At 55.7% G+C, this 14,054-nt stretch overlaps 1 protein-coding gene across 1 annotated transcript; it reads right to left on the minus strand.

Moving 5' to 3' along the window:
* Positions 1 to 1,916: 1,916 nt before the first annotated feature.
* On the minus strand, positions 1,917 to 13,667 carry UBXN6 (UBX domain protein 6). The gene is made up of 11 exons (XM_037505104.1): positions 13,497 to 13,667; positions 10,291 to 10,454; positions 9,717 to 9,781; positions 8,226 to 8,354; positions 4,873 to 4,970; positions 4,482 to 4,557; positions 3,978 to 4,062; positions 3,652 to 3,871; positions 3,429 to 3,559; positions 2,999 to 3,147; positions 1,917 to 2,502 (listed from the first exon to the last, which is right to left on the minus strand). Exons 1-11 carry the CDS (start codon positions 13,577 to 13,579, stop codon positions 2,374 to 2,376), a joined length of 1,329 nt encoding a protein of 442 aa, XP_037361001.1. The 5' UTR covers positions 13,580 to 13,667; the 3' UTR covers positions 1,917 to 2,373.
* Positions 13,668 to 14,054: the final 387 nt, after the last annotated feature.

Here is a 14,054-nt window from a genome sequence, read left to right on the forward strand (position 1 = left end):
GCGTGTGTCCTCTTGTCTGCGGGCGGGTGCGCGCCCCCTCTGCCGTGCTGTGGACTCCTCTGCGCGCCCCCGACCCCGCCACCTCGCCGGGCATTGCGTAGACGCTACGGGACCCCTCTGCCCCCCGCCGGAGGGAGGCTTCCTGCAGGCGCGTGTGTTCTTGGGCCCCTCCTTGCCCGTAGGTGGGTGGGCAGGGGATATTCCCAGTGCCAGGACCCGAGTCCTGAGGTGACCAGCCGGGCCTGGCCTCCCTTTGGGAGATGTTGAAGCTGGGAAATGTGGATCCCGCCATGATGACTCCAGAGCCCTGGTCTCAAGGTCCTAACAGGGCAGGGATGGCCCCCGGGGAGCAGCTGAGCATGTTGACGGCTTAGGAGAGCTGAGGTTTTGGCCGAGTTCACGGGACCACCTGATGAGCTGGGCTCTGTCCTCCCAGCCTCTCGCGTAGTCATTTTTATTCCTGCTACCCCAGGGGGGACAACCAGCTACGTGAGGCAGCTCACCCACAGCAAAGGTCTGCCCTTCGGCTCTTGCCATGTGGCAGCCAAGACCCTGTTTCTCCAGGGGCTCATTGCTCCCCAGCCCTGTTTGAGTGGGGCTGACAAACACCCCAGCTGCGGGGGAGGGCCTTGGCCCTAGGCAGGATCCTCCTGTCGGAGGAGGGTGCAGCATCCTGTATTAGACTCCTATGCATGTGACAACCCCTGTCAGGCAGGTGCCCTTGGACTCATTTCAGCTGGGTACCCAACTGTCATTTGGGTGCTCAAAGCAATTAGGGACAGGAAGGGGATGCATGGGTTCCCGAGACGGGGTGAGGAGGACAGGCCCAGGTACTGCCATTCCTCCCAGGGTGACAGATGTGAGGCCAGAGTGGCTGGTGTCCCTGTGTGAGGCACAGGCATGTGGGGGGGCTTACTACCTGGGGGCCCCAAGGGGCTTTTACTTACTGAGTATAATAAGGAAGTGTTAAAACAAGAGGAGCCTTGGCAGCAGCTCTTGTGCCTTTGCAGGTGTCTCTTCGCCAATCTCCTCCCTTTGCAAAGCAGCAGGGGCAGCTTTCTGCCTGCTGGTGTCTGTGGAAGTGACCCTTCTCCCCCCTTCTCATAAGAAACCTTCTCTTCTGGATATTGAAGAATAAAGGAGGAGCCTTGAAGCTTCAGGTCCATCAGCTAGCCGGCAGGTGGCTAGCTAGGTGGCTCCACACACCTCCACTCGGGGACAGGTGGGAGACAGGAGACCAGAGCTGGAGGGAGGTGAGAGGCAGAGGATACGGGGACAGGTGGGAGACGGGAGACCAGAGCTGGAGGGAGGTGAGAGGCAGAGGATACTCTGGGCTGGTAGTGAAAAGCACAGGCTCAGTCTCCCCCTGCTGTTACTGACCAGGGCCACGTGCCTTCCACACCTTGTGAGCCCCCCGTGACAACAGAAGTCTTACACAGGCCCTGCGGGGTTACAGTCAAGGCACCTTGATTGGCTCCTTCTAGAAATTCTAGGAAGTAGTGCATTTCCTTGCCTTGGCTTTTAGAGGCTTCCTGGCCCCTTCATCTCTGAAACCTGCAGAATAGCATCTTTCATGTCTGCCTCCGCCCATGTAAGAACCCGTGACGACACGAAGCCCACCGGCATAACCTGGTCTCCCGAGTCACACCTGCGGAGTCTTTCGTTACACAAAGGAACACTCCCAGGTTGCAGAGGGAAGGCGTGGCCATCTATGAGGACTGTGGTTCTGGGCCTCAGCCCCGTGGACTTGGAACAACTGCCGTCAGCAAGGTCAGCGGGTCTGGGGGTGGCGACAGAGTTATGGATTCCGGGTGCCCAGAAAAGTACATATAGAGCGTGGGTTCCTGCATGCTGACGACCCCCAAGTGGTCCTCCACCAGGAGCCACTCTGCAGCTGCTGGCCCTCCCCTGCATCACACACCTTGAATTAACCACTAGAGACTAGGCAAACGTTCTATTTATTTGGGTTCATAATTAAGTCATTACACAACTGTGTCCTGCTAGTCCCAGCGCCTCTCTTGGATCGGTCACCAGCAGCCCCCCAAGGCAGCCTCAGGGCCACTGGGGCCACAGCTCCTGAGGACTGGCCCCAGCCGCAGCCAGCTCTCCTGCCCAGCGAGGCGCCCACACTCGTGGTGCCCAGGCTTCTGATCAACTGGTACAGAGCAGTTGGACAAGGCTGAGATCCAGTACTCCTGCAGACAGCAAGGCAGCTGCCCCAAGGGCCCTCAGTGGGCCACAATCACGGGCACGTGTCTGCACCCACCAGTGCCCTGCCCTCAGGGAGGGCCTGGAGTGGTCAGGGTGGGGGCAGTGGTGGATGAGAAGAGCATGAGACAGACCCGTGAGGGGGAAGCCAACCCTGCTTTTATTTCATGAGAGCTGCTCGATGGCAGACAGGAGCTCGGGTTTCAGGATGGCGGAGTCCGGCTGGGCCCCTGCGGCCCTGATGTCCTCCAGCACAGCCGCATCCCACGAGAAGGTCAGGAGGGCTGAGGGCACCTACAGTGGGACAGACACTGAAGTGTGACTGGTCGTCTCAACATTCAATGCTGGGCCTCACTCACTGGTGCTGCCCCCTTCTGGTGACAGCACAGTCGGGCCCATTCCTGCAGTGAGGGGTGTCCCGTCCCACCCTGTGTGGCTGAAGCCACCAGACCAGGCAGCAGTGGGAATTCCTGCTCAGGCCTCCTGCTTCCCCAGTAAAACCCTGCGTTTCCAATCCCATCTTGGTTCTGGCTCCTCAGAGGACCAGAACTAACACATCTGCTGTGTTCCCGTTTTATAGGTGGGAAACTGGAGCACACGGAAGTTATTCCCTCAAGGTCACACTGCGAGTAAGTGGAGAGATGGGGTGACCTAGGGGGCCTGGCCCTGGGACCTCACTCCTATTGCCTCCCAAACTAAAGAGCACTGCCCTCCTTGGAGTTTCTGCCAGATCGAGGAGAACCCAGAGACCCCTGTGGGGCATGCCGCCCCCCCCCCCCCAATCACTCACCAGTCCACACTCATTGAAGGGTAGGTTCTCATCCTCCAACAACTTTTGCCCGCCAGAGGCCAGCAGCTCGAAGGGCAGCCAGTCATTCTGCAAGGCCTCCCGGACAAACCCATAAAGAGCCGCCACCCTTTCTCTGGCATAGAAGGTTCCTGGGAGTTGGGGGGGGCGTAGGGAAGTCAGCTGTGGAGCCCCCCAGGGCCTCTAGCCCCTAAGATGTCAGTATCAGAAGCATCTGAAGACATCTGGGGTATCTTCTGGGGGGTCGATCTGACCAGGAAGGCCTTTCACTCCTGGAGAGGCAGGCACAGCAAGCCCACAGCCAAAAGCTGTCACCCTATCAGCACAGATGCCACCTCCAAGGCCCCAAGAGAGCTCCCCCAGAAGAGGCTGCCCGGGCCCCTTCCCTACAACGCTAGCCCTGCACACATACCCTGCAGGAGACACCCGTCGGGGAAGCGCACGCGGAGCAGTGTGTAGCTATATTTGCGCATCTCTCTCTGCTCCTCCTTCTCCCGCATAGCCTTGGTCCGCAGTACGCTCAGCCGCTCCACAGCCTCAGACCTGGGCATCGTGAGAGTTAGGCTCTGAAAGGCCAAACCCCAGGGCCTCCAAGCCCCCTCTGCCCCAGCCCAGCTCCAGGGAGCCCTGCCCACCTCAGCCTCTGCTCGCGCTTGATCTCCTCAGAGCTGAGGTTGAAGAAATCCCCTGGCAGGTCAAACTGGGAGGCCAGGGGTGAGGGCCGGAAGACCCGGAGCTGGCGGGCCAAGGTGGCACGCACGGGCTCAGCACTCAGCAGCTGCTCCTTGTGCTTCTCCAGGCTCTGTGGCTGGGCCAAGGCGGCCTTGCTCAACACGTAAAACTCTTCTGGGTCCTCTGAGGCAGGCAGGAGCATCACTCTGCTGAACAGTGAGCTCCCTACCCCAGCCAGGCCCCTCCCATCCCCACCTGTTCAGCCAAGGCCCCTCTCTGTTCCTCTTACCCTGATTGGGAACCGGAAGCAATTCCTTCTGGAAGCCGATGGCCTCGAAGAACTCATGAGCCCCTTCCAGACAGTTAATGCGCTCCTAGGAGTGAGGCTGGAGGTCATATGGGGCTCCCAGGCCTTGTCAACCCCCCAGTCCCACAGAGCCCAGAGTCCCCCGTTAAAGGAGCGACTGACACCTAGGTGGGACAAACCCCAAAGATTCCGGCAAGGTACAACTATCTAAGGAGAGGCCACAGAGTTTCTACCAGCAACTCAGTGCTGAGGCATTCTCAAGTGACTCAGAAGTCCAAACACCCCTGGGAGAGGACTAGGAGCAGACAATGTGTGGGCATCTGCACAAAGCTCTCATCCTTGTCTGCCACCTTCTGCCTGCCCCAACTTGCAGTCCCTGGAGGAGCTCTCCCAGGCCAGCTCAGGCAACTGGCTGCCCCCTCCCCGCACTGGGCCCAGGGTCACCACAGAGGCCACAGGCTGGGCATGCTGGGCGGCAGCACTCACCTGGAACACCTTGTTCTGCAGCTTTATCTTCCGATACTTCTCCTCCTCAGGATGCAGGTGGATATTGTCCAGGTACCTAGGGTGGAACAGAGGGGCAAGAGAAGGCCTTTGGTGAAAAAGAAACCACAAAGTAACTCTAGAGGAGCTGTCATCACATGGGTGGAACCACACTATGGTTGGAAACCCCCGATTCAGTAGACCCCTTTGTTCACAGACAGGTGAAATGAGGCCCGGTGAGGCTCTGGGGGGATGAGGATGGGGCCTAGCCCCACTCCCAGGGCCTTGTTCCTTCCAAGCCCCCTCAGCAGGTCCCAACGGAGGGGGAAAGGGTGGCGCCTGGAAGGTGCAGGGCACTGGAAACTCGGGTGGTGCCTGGGGGCTGCCCACTCACTTGGCGATGGTGTCCACACCCAGCTTCACCCTGTCCCGGTCCTTGTTGAAGGTGTGGATCTTCATGATGGAGGCAGCCACGGGGTCAGTGGAGAAGTGCTGGAGTTAGAGCAGGGGGGGGCACGTCACCAGGAAGCCACATCTACCCTGCCCCATCTCTGCTCAGATGTCACCAGTAAACAAGGTGCCAATAGTAATGCCAGGTGCACAGGAAGTTGGCAGCATTAACTGAAGTAACTCAATCATGGATGCTCAGAGACAAGAGTGGAAAAAAGCTTCTGATGGCTCCCTCGATGCCTCAGCCTGTGCCCACCACTGGAGACAAGGGGGCATTTCTGAGGGTCAATCTGATGCATCTCTCTGCCCTATGTGGCAGCTTCAGAACCCAAGTTCAACAGCGAACCCCTGTGAGGGCAGCTAGTTGTCTGAGCACCTGGAACCCTCCAGCTACTATAGCCAGAACATTCCTCCTAATCTCACAGTTCTGTGACTGACTTTCTGGATGACTCCTAGATTTTTAGATGAAATAGAGGCAGGAAGCCCCTCATCCAGGGTCACACAAAAGAGGAGGGCGTGTGACCTTGTCTCTGGTGCACAGCAGGAGAAGCCAATAGCAGAGATACACTGACCAGTCCCCTTGCCTTGTGTGTTCCACCTGCTTCCCTGGAGAAGGGAGAAACCACAGCTAGAACTTTGAAGAGGTTGTGGGGCTCACAGAACATTAGGGTCACCTGGTGATGTTTCAGAGCACAGCTGACCCAGGACACAAGTGTACCCAAGTAGCCTGTTGAAGGCTCAGAGTTCCTGGCAGGCAGGCTGGCTGGTCCTCTAGATGCCCCAGCTGCCTCTGTACTGCAAGGGGTGGGGGTGGGGGGAGCCTTCAGCAACATATTTGTGTCATTTGGAAGTCTAGTCCAATAGGAGTCAACTTTCCTGCAAACTTCAGGAAAGGATCCCAACTTCACATAGGATTTTACTTTAGGAAAAGAGTGCATTTCACAGCTGTGTTGCAACATGGGTGTTTTCAATAAAAAGGGTTGAGGGGGTGGGGAAACTGGGTAGCTATCAGGGAAGAAATAACACTGGCTCCAAGCCTTATATTTTACATGCCTCATACTCTACACAGGGACAACTTCCATTGGGATCAAAGCATTAAACATTAAAACAAACAGCTAAAAGCAAAACAAGGGCCTCTTTGGTGGCACAAGGGGTTAAGATGCAACCTATGAAGCTATCAGCAGCTGCTGCAGCACGTGTTCAATCCCCAGACAGGGAGCTACTCACATGGCACAGCAGAGCTCTCCTGACTTGCCTGCTGCTCCCCTCAGCGGTGTATATCAGTCAATCTGCCTGTTCTGCTCCCCACTCTGTCTCTGGTGATTCCTCTCACTCCCCACACCTCTGGCCAGAACCCAGTCTTGTGTGCATAAAAAAATCTAAAAAATTTAAAAAAATAAAAGCAAAACAAAAAAGCACTAGAAACACCATGGAAAACTTTTTTAATACCAAGTTTGGGAAGGCCTATATGAGACACAGAATCCAAAAACCATCACATAAAATTGACACATTTACTTATAGAGAGATCAAAAATTTCTACAAGGGAAAAAATATTTCCATATGACAAAGTGTCCATAAGAAGAGTTAAAAAATTTACAATGGAAAAAAAATCCACGATCAAAGATCACAATGTTGAAAAACTAATTTCCCTAATATATAAAGAGTACCTACGAATCAATAAGACCAACCATTAACAGAAAAATGGGCAAAGATGCAGTCTCATGAAAACACGAGACTTGGTCTGTCATACTTCGGCTGTCACCGCTGGTTATGAAGATGGAGGAAGGAGCCACAAGCCCAGGGATCCAGGCAGCCCAGAAGCTGGAACTTAACCCAAAATAAGGGAAATGCAAATTAAAACTATCCTGAGATATCAAGTTTACATATCAATTTGGGGAAGGATCAAAAGTTTGTTAGCCCATAGTGACAGTGAGAGCCAAGTAAATGGTGCTTTCTTACACACTGCTCCTGGGAATGTAACTGGGATGACCCCTATGGAGGTTCAACTGATTAAAATTATCCAAATTCCCAAGTACTTGTCCTGCATCCCAGGAACTCCATTTCTGGAACTTAGCCATGGTACGAAGTATACAAAAATTTTCATTGCCTAACTATTCTTATTCTCAAAGACTAAAAACTTTCTACATGCTCACCAGCGGGGACTTGTTACATCATTATCGATAACTTAGAAGTAAAGCATTATACAATCACTCTCAAATAGTGCAGGAAAAAAAAGAAACTGGTGACAGAGCAAATGGGGCAAAATTGTTAACACTTGGTAAATTGGGTAAGGGCACGAGAAATACCATGCTCGTGTCCTAATCCCTGGAAGCGTAAATATGCTAAGTTACACGGCAGGTAGACTTAAGACTGCTAACTCAGCCACCTTAAAATAGGCAGATTAGCATGGACTATCCTGCCTGCCGGACCAGTTGTCGTAAGGCCCCTTAAAAGGGAAGAGTGGTGAGAGGACTCACCAGAGACAGAGCACCCCAGTTCTTGTATGATAAATAAATAAATCTTAAAAAAACAAAAGCAAAAGGGAAGCGTGGGATGGAAGAGAGCAGCAGAGGTGGCACTGCCGGTTATGAAGACGGAGGAAGGAGCCACACGCCCAGGGATCAGGCAGCCCAGAAGCTGGAAAAGGCAGCAAAGTGACTCTTCCCCTAGGGCTTCCAGAAGGAACCAGACCTACTGCCACCTTGACTTTAGCCCCATGAGACCCATGTCAGGCATCTGACTTGCAGAATCGTCAGATAATGAATGTGTCCTTTATAAAGCTACACCCTCACAGTGAGTTGTAACAGTAACAGAAAACTCATATCCTGGGTAAAGGTTTTAGGTGTTTTTGTTTTGTTTTTTGTTGTTGCAATTTTTCATTAAGCTTGAAATTATTACCAATTATAGAGTTTTAAGGAAAACAATGTGGGATTTTGTTCTATACCGAAATAAAACCTCCAGGTTTCTATAAGTGAATGGTATAGTTCCTTTTAAAACAGAAATTAAAGAAACCAGGAGAAGATAAAAGTATAGCAAGAGTTTGGACAGATTTGGACTCTATGTGAAAAGAGACTTAAACCACTTACAATGCTTGCCTGGGGCCCGGGGGTACTTTTCTCCATCTTTTGCTCTTTCTAAAAAATTCTGTACGGCTTGAAAGTATTACCTCTTTAGAGAGATTAAAACAAACACAAGCAAGACAAACACCACAGAAGCAGGCAGGAACATTACAAGGAATCTGCGTCACCCAGGTGAGCTTGAAGGCTTCTCGGGCACCTGGGAGGGGGCAGCACTCACCGAGAGAATGGCCTCTTTGACGCAGGCTTCCCGCTGGTCTTTCCTCAGAGTAGCACCTGTGAGTGGGCAGGTGAAGTACACTCCAGGCACTGTTAGGTGGGTGGAGCCTTCCTCTTTGGGCTCAGGCACCTGGGATCATGGGGATATAAAAGTGTCTGAGTCTGGACTGTGGACAGAGGCCACCCTGGGTCACCGAGTGCCACAGCCCTGAGGGTGTGTCCCTGGGCCCTGGCATGCCTGACCTAACACCATGGGGCACCTAGCCCAGTGACTGAAGCTCTCTGAGTCTGTTTTCTGGTCTGTTAAATGTTCCTTAGAGTTAAACAAGGTGGGGAACGGAATGCATGTGGCAGCTTGACACGGCGTAGGCATCAGGCAGCGGCTCTGACTGTTCCTGTCCCCTACCTGGTGAGAAATAGGCTCTGGGATGGAGTCAGGAATTACAGTGTCCTGGCCAAGTTCCAGCCTCTCTCTGGGCCTCAATTCCTAGGCAATTCTAGGGTCTCTTCCATTCTAAAATTCAGTGAGAATCACAGGTTGAGCAAATCAGAATATTTTATTTTTTTTTTTTATTTTTTTTTTTTTTTATAGAGGCATGTTTTATTTATTTATTTTGTTTGTTTGTTTGTTTTGTCTATACATGCACTGGGTACAGTCAGAAGCGCGGGAGGGTGAGAGAATTCACCAGAGCCAGAGCGGGGAGCAGAGCAGGCAGAAGGACCGAAGTACACTGCTGAGGGGAGCAGCGGGCGGCAGGAGAGGTCTGCGCGCCATGTGGGATCCTCTGCTGGTGGCCGGGAAGCAGCCGGGGATCGAACCGGCGCCGCAGAGGCCGCGGGCAGCTTCGCAACCCAGCGCTCAACCGCTGCGCCACCGGGGAGGCCCAAATCAGAATATTTTTTCTGTCAAGCTCTCCTTTAAGGCCTATCTCCACCAGGAAGGTCTCCCTGATGACACTAGCATCCAAGGAGCCTCCTACCTCTGAGCCAGGCTGCAGTGCTAAGGATGGGATCAGGAGTCAGACAGTCGGGGGCTCCTGGCCTGCCCCTGCTGGGATGGGAGTATGTGACTAAGGACAGCAGGCTTCACCTCTGAATCTCAGGTTTCTGAGAAATGGGAATCACAATGGCGCCCACCTTCAAGGAAACCATCAAGCTTATGGGGAGTCCAGTCCATCCCTCAGCCTGTGGGGCTTCATGTGCTGAGTCAGAGAATCAGTCAACACTGCCCTCGACTACAACCCACGTACACCATTCAAGGCTTCTCCAATCTGCCTTAAGGCCAGAAGTAACCTTGGTCAACCCTATTGTCTCTTCTGTATTCCCACTTCCACTGTAGGGGCCACTTCCAGCCCCCAGAGCCCGGAGCTAGGCACCGGCTGGAGATGAGGACACAGCCAACTAGACTAAGGCGGGTGTGAACTCGGGCAGCTCTGCGATCCCCAGGGCCCCGTGCAGGCGCCAGCAGTGATGCTGCCAGGGGTGCTCTTACCATTTTAGTCCCTGGGGCCTCCAGGCTCTCACTGACAGTTGCTTCAGCTTGAAGTTCCTTTCTCACTGGAAGGAGAAACACAAGGAGAGAAAGAGACAGATCAGTGTCTGGCCCCCAGACTGGCCTCTCCCAGAGCAGCTGAATCTAAGTGCTGCCGATGACCCGCCTGTGAGTCAAGTGCTAGTGCTGCTTCCAGGAGGAAAGCAGCCCCTCTGCTTAAGCCCCCAGGCTCCGCCTGACCACCTCCTCCTGCTCCTCTGCCTTCTCCACCTTCTCCTCTTCTCCCTCCTTCCTCCTCATCTCAGATCTTCTCTCCTTTCCTCAACCTCCCTGACATCCGTCCTGCCAGACCACATCAGACCCCTCGCTATGCTGTTCCACTCTGCACTTCCCCTTTGAAAACACTCTCACAGTTGCGATTTTAGCCATCCCCCGAAGTCAAGGGTCAAGGAATTACTTTCCTCCAGGACCAAGCACAAGGTGGCCTGATCTCAAGGACAGAGGGCGTATGTGGCACGCACGGATCTTGCTCTACCACTCCTGCCCCTACTGCCCAAAGATGTCCACAGCTCACCCTGGTTCCGGATGGCGTCCTGCGATGTGGGCCCCCGGGCCCTGGGCTGCTTCTGCTCAAGCCTGGCCAGGGCCGCTGCAGCCGCCCTCTGTGCCTCATCGGTGGGGCCCTGGCGAGGTTGCCTGAGGCTTACCTGGGTGGGCTTTTCTTTGGGGGCCTTCTCCCTGGAGACAGAAAGAGAGGTGATATGAGGTTCGCTGGAAGAACTTCCTTCCCTCTCCTACTTCTCCCCACCTTGTCAGACACACTCCTCCTTCCCATGGGTCACCCACAGCCACCAGAAGATTCTAACAGGGGGACAAGCCCTGGAGCTAGATTAGGTCCACTCCCTTTGGACAGTCCTGGTCCCAGAGCCATGTCTGTTAAGTGGGGGGAAAAGCACTCAGCCCCCGGGAGCTGGCAGGGGAAGCATGTGTGTGGGCATCCTTCTGTCCTCAGGAATCACTGAGAACCAAAGTACCACATCCTTGCTCCTCGCTGCCTTCCCTGAGCAAGGCTCTCCACCCTTACTCCCTACAAGGGCTGTGATGCCAGCGTCCTGCACCGAGCACTGGCTGTGTGCCCGCAGCACGTAGGGAGCTCATTATGGCTCAGCCTGTGTCCTCACACCATCCCTCTGAGAAGTCTTTTTTTTAAAATTTATTTATTTTTATACAAGAGCTGGGGTGCAGGCCAGAGGCGTGGGAGGGTGAGAGGATTCACCAGAGACAGAGTGGGGAGCAGAACAGGCAGAAGGACCAAAACACACTGCTGAGGGGAGCAGCGGGCACGACAGGAGAGGTCTGCCGCGCCATGTGGGATTCTCGCCGGCCAGCCGGGATTGAACCCACACTGCAGAGGCTGGGGACAGCTTCTCAGCGCTGCGCTCAACCCACTGCACCACCGGGGAGGCCCCCTCTGGAGGACTCTTAAGACTTCCCTTCAATCCTGAGAGTGCTTTCAGGCAGCAGCCCCAGGTCACACACCAGTCCTGGGTTCTTCATATTACAAAGACCTTACCTCCACCCTAAGGGCAAAGCACATGATTACCCCTAGGGACAAGGGCTTCATAATCAACCTGCCAAGACTGTTCCAGCAGAGAAGTCCCTCCTAGTCAGACTCACCTTTCCCCCCACCCCCGGGGGCCTCTCCCAGCCCCAGTGCTTGGTAGCACGTGTGCTATGCTGTAGACCTGCAGAGTCCAGCTGTCATATCGGGACCGCCTTCCTCCTGCTCCACTCGAGACTCTCAGGCAGCCCTCTTCTCTTACCCCAGAGCCTCTGGGTCCTGCTTCCAGACCACCCCTGCTAACAACCCCCTTCCAGCCCTCCTCACAGCTGAGTCATGTAAAACTGCCCTAGCCCCATGAGACCTCCAGATCTTTCTATAAAAATGCCATTTTCCAAGAACCCCCACCTAAGGCTCTGCTGGACAGTCTGAGGGTTCCCTCTAAGACCTACACCAGCGCATATCATGCCTCCGCACCTAGCCCTCCGGTTGCATGCACAATGGAAGCGCCTCCCCACGGGTCTACAGAGTCCTTCACATCCTGCCCACTTCCCTGCAGACGCCTCTGACACAGTTCTCCTGCTGTTCTTCACACAGGCCCAAAGGTTCCTACCACAGTGCCTTCTGCCAAGGCAGGCTGGGATGAGGAATGCGGGTCTGAGAGAGGACAGAGCTGTTCTGGGGCGGGGGTGGATTTCCATAGGCCTGAGTCTCACCTTTCCAGCTCTCAGCTCAAATATCAGCTCCTCAGAGAGACCTTTCCACACCAAATAGTCGCCAACATCACTTGCTGTGCCCTGCCCTGCGGCTTTCCCTCCCAGCACGGACTCCCACCAACTCTTCCATCATGTTCACTGGATCACTTGTCCGTCTCCCCCTCTAGGAGGTGAGTCCTGAGCCAGGACTGGGCATGTGCCCTCCCCACACACTGTAATTTCTCTGGTGCTCCAGGTGAGTCACAGAAGTCTGAATCCTCTCCTCCCCGGCTTCCTCAAACCTGCCCTCCTCTCCCTTCGAGATTCCCAGGATTTTACACATGTGCTCCCTCCTTTACTCACAGACCTGGCCCTCATGGCCTCCTGTAGCCCACTCCATGCCCCCACACCAAGAACCCTAGATGCCCTCAATCCTGGCAGCAAATGCCTTGATGACTGTGGTGTGCACCCACACTCCCTCTTCTGCCCCCACTACCTCACGAGTCCCTATGCTTTCCTGCCTGCTCTCCTGCCTCTCCACGCCCCCCACAATCACAGTCCCCACCTCTTCACAATCCGTTCCATTATGCCCCACTGAGCCCTCCCCAGGCTGGCATCTTTCTTCACTCACACCTTCCTGCCCACCCCCACAGCGTGCTTCTCTCTCTTCCCCCCCACCCCCCCTACCCGCCTCCACACACACCAGTTCCCACCACCTCCTCTGCAACTCCCTGCAGCAGCTCAGCCCCTCTCAGCCTCCCCTATCACAGCCTCCATCCTCACCGGCTCCACCTCTTCACTATATCCTCCACGCACCCCTGAGTCTCCTCCGGTCTTGCTCAGGCGCTCTTCTTCAAGTCCGACGCAGTTAACAAGTCCCTGAGGCCTGGATGTGCGGCCCCCTCCCCGATCCCCATTAGGACCTCCACTCCAACTCCACCATCACCACAAGGCCCCCATCTCCTTCCCATCACACAGTCCTCTGCTTCCCCATTCACCTCCCAGACCACCCTCAGTTCCCCCAGCACTCCTAATTCACCCAGACCGCCCCAGTCCCTCACAACCCTTCCAGGAAGGCCTTAAGCCGCCAGGTCTTCCAGAATATCTCCTGGTCCTCCCTCTGGCCACTGGGCCCAGACCCCCACCGCCATGGACGTTAAGCCTCACGACTCCGCGACCCCGCTGCACTCGCTTGTCCGGGAACAGCTTCCACTATCTGGCCTTGGCGACTCCCTTAAGCCCGATGTCCCGAAGCAGTCCCTTCACGGTCTCTCCACTGACCCCCAAGATCCCCTACAGTCCCGCCCCCTCCCTGCCCAGCCCCGCCCCCTCGGGTCTCGCCCCTCTCGCCCCGCCCCCGGAGGCCTCCCCACCCCCAACACACCCACCCCGCCCCCCTTGCCCCGCCCCTAGGGTCTCTCCCCACCCCGAGGTCCTCGGCCGCCGCTTCCCGCCCCCAGGCCTCTCCAGCCTCCTCGGCCCGTCCACGCTCCCGGGCCTCTCGCCCCGGCCCCCGTCACTTACCCCACCGACTCCGTGAGCTTCTGCCCGGGGCCCGCGCTCTTGAACTTGATGTCGGCTTTGATCTCCTGGAAGAATTTCTTCATAGTGGCGGCGGCCCGGCGGCGGGGGCCGCGGGGGGAGGGGGGCGCAGGGCCCAGTCGGGGAGGGGCCGGCAGGAACCAACAACCGGAAAGAAAATACCTGGCCGCCGGAAGTCCCGCCTCCGCGCGGCCGCCCACGTGACAATAGGCCGCTCTAGCTCTCCGCTCCTCGCTGTCTCCTCCGGCCGCTCTGCACTCACGGGCCGCGTCTCTGTGGTTCTTTCGGGCGGCGTTGCTAGGGGCTACGCGTGCGCTCCTCTCTGGAGGTTGTGCCTGGGCGCCTTCCACCGCTGTCCGGAAGAGAGAGGCAGGAGAGGGAGGTACCGGCCGACTGAGCCGACCGAGAACGAGTCCTGCCTCTTTCCAGGCTTTACGTGATAAAATCGAAATTCTTTGTGGGGATGTTCACAGCCATACGACACAGCCCCGCGTTCAGCCTCTGTAGCCCCCAACCTGAGGCTCTACGATGACCCCCAAG

Source organism: Talpa occidentalis, unplaced genomic scaffold (genome assembly GCF_014898055.3).
Source record: "Talpa occidentalis isolate TD23 unplaced genomic scaffold, MPIMG_talOcc4v2.1 talOcc4.12, whole genome shotgun sequence".
Taxonomy (NCBI): domain Eukaryota; kingdom Metazoa; phylum Chordata; class Mammalia; order Eulipotyphla; family Talpidae; genus Talpa; species Talpa occidentalis.

What these genes read in the sequence shown, in the direction of transcription:
- UBXN6 (XM_037505104.1), bottom strand. Translation starts at nt 13,579, where the DNA reads ATGAAGAAATTCTTCCAGGAGATCAAAGCCGACATCAAGTTCAAGAGC. An exon ending in GGACGCCATCCGGAACCAGG is followed by an intron (nt 9,782 to 10,290) that starts GTGAGCTGTGGA and finishes TTCTCCTTCCAG; the next exon opens with TGAGAAAGGAACTTCAAGCT. An exon ending in CCTTCAATGAGTGTGGACTG is followed by an intron (nt 2,503 to 2,998) that starts GTGAGTGATTGG and finishes GTCCCACTGTAG; the next exon opens with GTGCCCTCAGCCCTCCTGAC.